Source organism: Perkinsus marinus (assembly GCF_000006405.1).
Source record: "Perkinsus marinus ATCC 50983 genomic scaffold scf_1104296972122, whole genome shotgun sequence".
Lineage (NCBI taxonomy): Eukaryota > Perkinsozoa > Perkinsida > Perkinsidae > Perkinsus > Perkinsus marinus.
In genome coordinates, this window is record NW_003201856.1 from 1 (window position 1) to 1514 (window position 1514).

Here is a 1514-nt window from a genome sequence, read left to right on the forward strand (position 1 = left end):
TTGTGTCACATATACCCCAACCACCAACCCAGAAAAAGAACACCGCGAGTTGCAGCTGAAAACGCGAATCTTCAATGCGATCCACTATACAGAGTAAGAGCCTACTGTAAGTGAAGAGGGAGTATAATCGTCTGTTCTCAGGGGGGACGTCTCCATCTCATCGACCCCTCCCAGCTCAATGTCAACCGGGGAGGAGGAAGCAGCCATAAACGCCACAAAATCTACCATGAGTGCATTCGTGTACAAGGAGTTGATTGAGCCTCGCAGTATTCGAAAGAGGCCATCCCCCTAGTGGCCGGATTGATGATGAACGATCCCATGACAACGAAACATGCGGTGGGCGAAACAAATAAGTTAAAATCATTCGAAAGATATCAGAAATCGAAGCCTCCGCTAAGACTCGTGTGTCGACAGCTACTTGAACTACTTCGATAGCCGATCCCATCTCCGCTGGCAGCGTTGGCCCTCCTGAAAACAGACGCGATACGCTAGCAAGCGAGAGACCCTGGTTCAAATCCCGAGTACGGTTTTTTTGTACACAAGCGCACTAGTTTTTACTCCCATCATTGTTATAATCGACTCCGTTCCCCATGATCCATCTCACTACACGCTGTTCCTTCATCACGACGCTCATCAATCGGCACCACCCTCTGATTCGGCTCAGGACCGCAGTATCTTCCAAACGCGAACAGTTCACTGAAGACTTTCTCACTGGTGATCCATCCTACTTCGAAGTCGGTCTGATGAGCTTATTGTTGGCCCTCTGCTCGACGATATGGGCCGTCCATCCTGTTATTCTCGAAAACACAAACAGAGGCGTGAAGAGAGGTGTTGGCACCTGCGGATAAGCAATGACAATAGAATGATCATGAGCCTTCGTACTCCGCAATAGTGATAGGCTGAGGCACTGTAGAAGTCGGCGTTGGGATACATGCCTTTCTCGGCCTTCAATACTTCCTGCACCCGTTTCGAGATGTTAAAGAGTAGAGATGTCCGACCAGGCTTCTGAGACAGCGCTCTTGAACACTCCTCCATTATCGGTGATCGAGGATCGCCAGTCTTGTATCTATGAAGTTGCCACTGATTTCACATAGTGTAGCTCAGACTCACATCCTGTGCCCAAACCCCATGACCAGCTTTTTCTTAGTGAACATTTCGTGTAGTTTCTTCTCGGCATCCTCGGGGCTTTCGAACGTCGAAAGCAGCTCCATCGTGGCCTCATTAGCCCCACCGTGCAAGGGGCCCCTTAGGGTACCTCATATCGATACCAGCCTTCGAGTGCCTCCTGACCATCTACTTACCAATAGCAGTAGTGAAAGCTGAATAAGCATCGCTCAATGTAGCAGTAGTGACTCTAGCAGCGAAAGTCGAAGCATTGTAGTCGTGCTCAGCGTAGCATATGAAGGACTTATCGAGAGTCTCTGTGCACAATACGCTCCACTGAGTAGATATGAAAGAATCGTACTGATCATATCTCGATCAGGGAGGGGTGTCGTATCCAGTCTGATGGAGCA

The 1514-nt window shown here is 49.3% G+C and overlaps 1 protein-coding gene across 1 annotated transcript; it reads right to left on the reverse strand.

The window, feature by feature from the left end:
* Positions 1-569: 569 nt before the first annotated feature.
* Pmar_PMAR013950 (Citrate synthase, putative) lies at positions 570-1472 on the reverse strand (the record flags this gene model as incomplete). The annotated part of the gene is made up of 6 exons (XM_002766652.1): positions 570-675; positions 729-838; positions 883-1066; positions 1111-1255; positions 1302-1421; positions 1466-1472. 6 exons carry the CDS (start codon positions 1470-1472, stop codon positions 570-572), a joined length of 672 nt encoding a protein of 223 aa, XP_002766698.1.
* Positions 1473-1514: the final 42 nt, after the last annotated feature.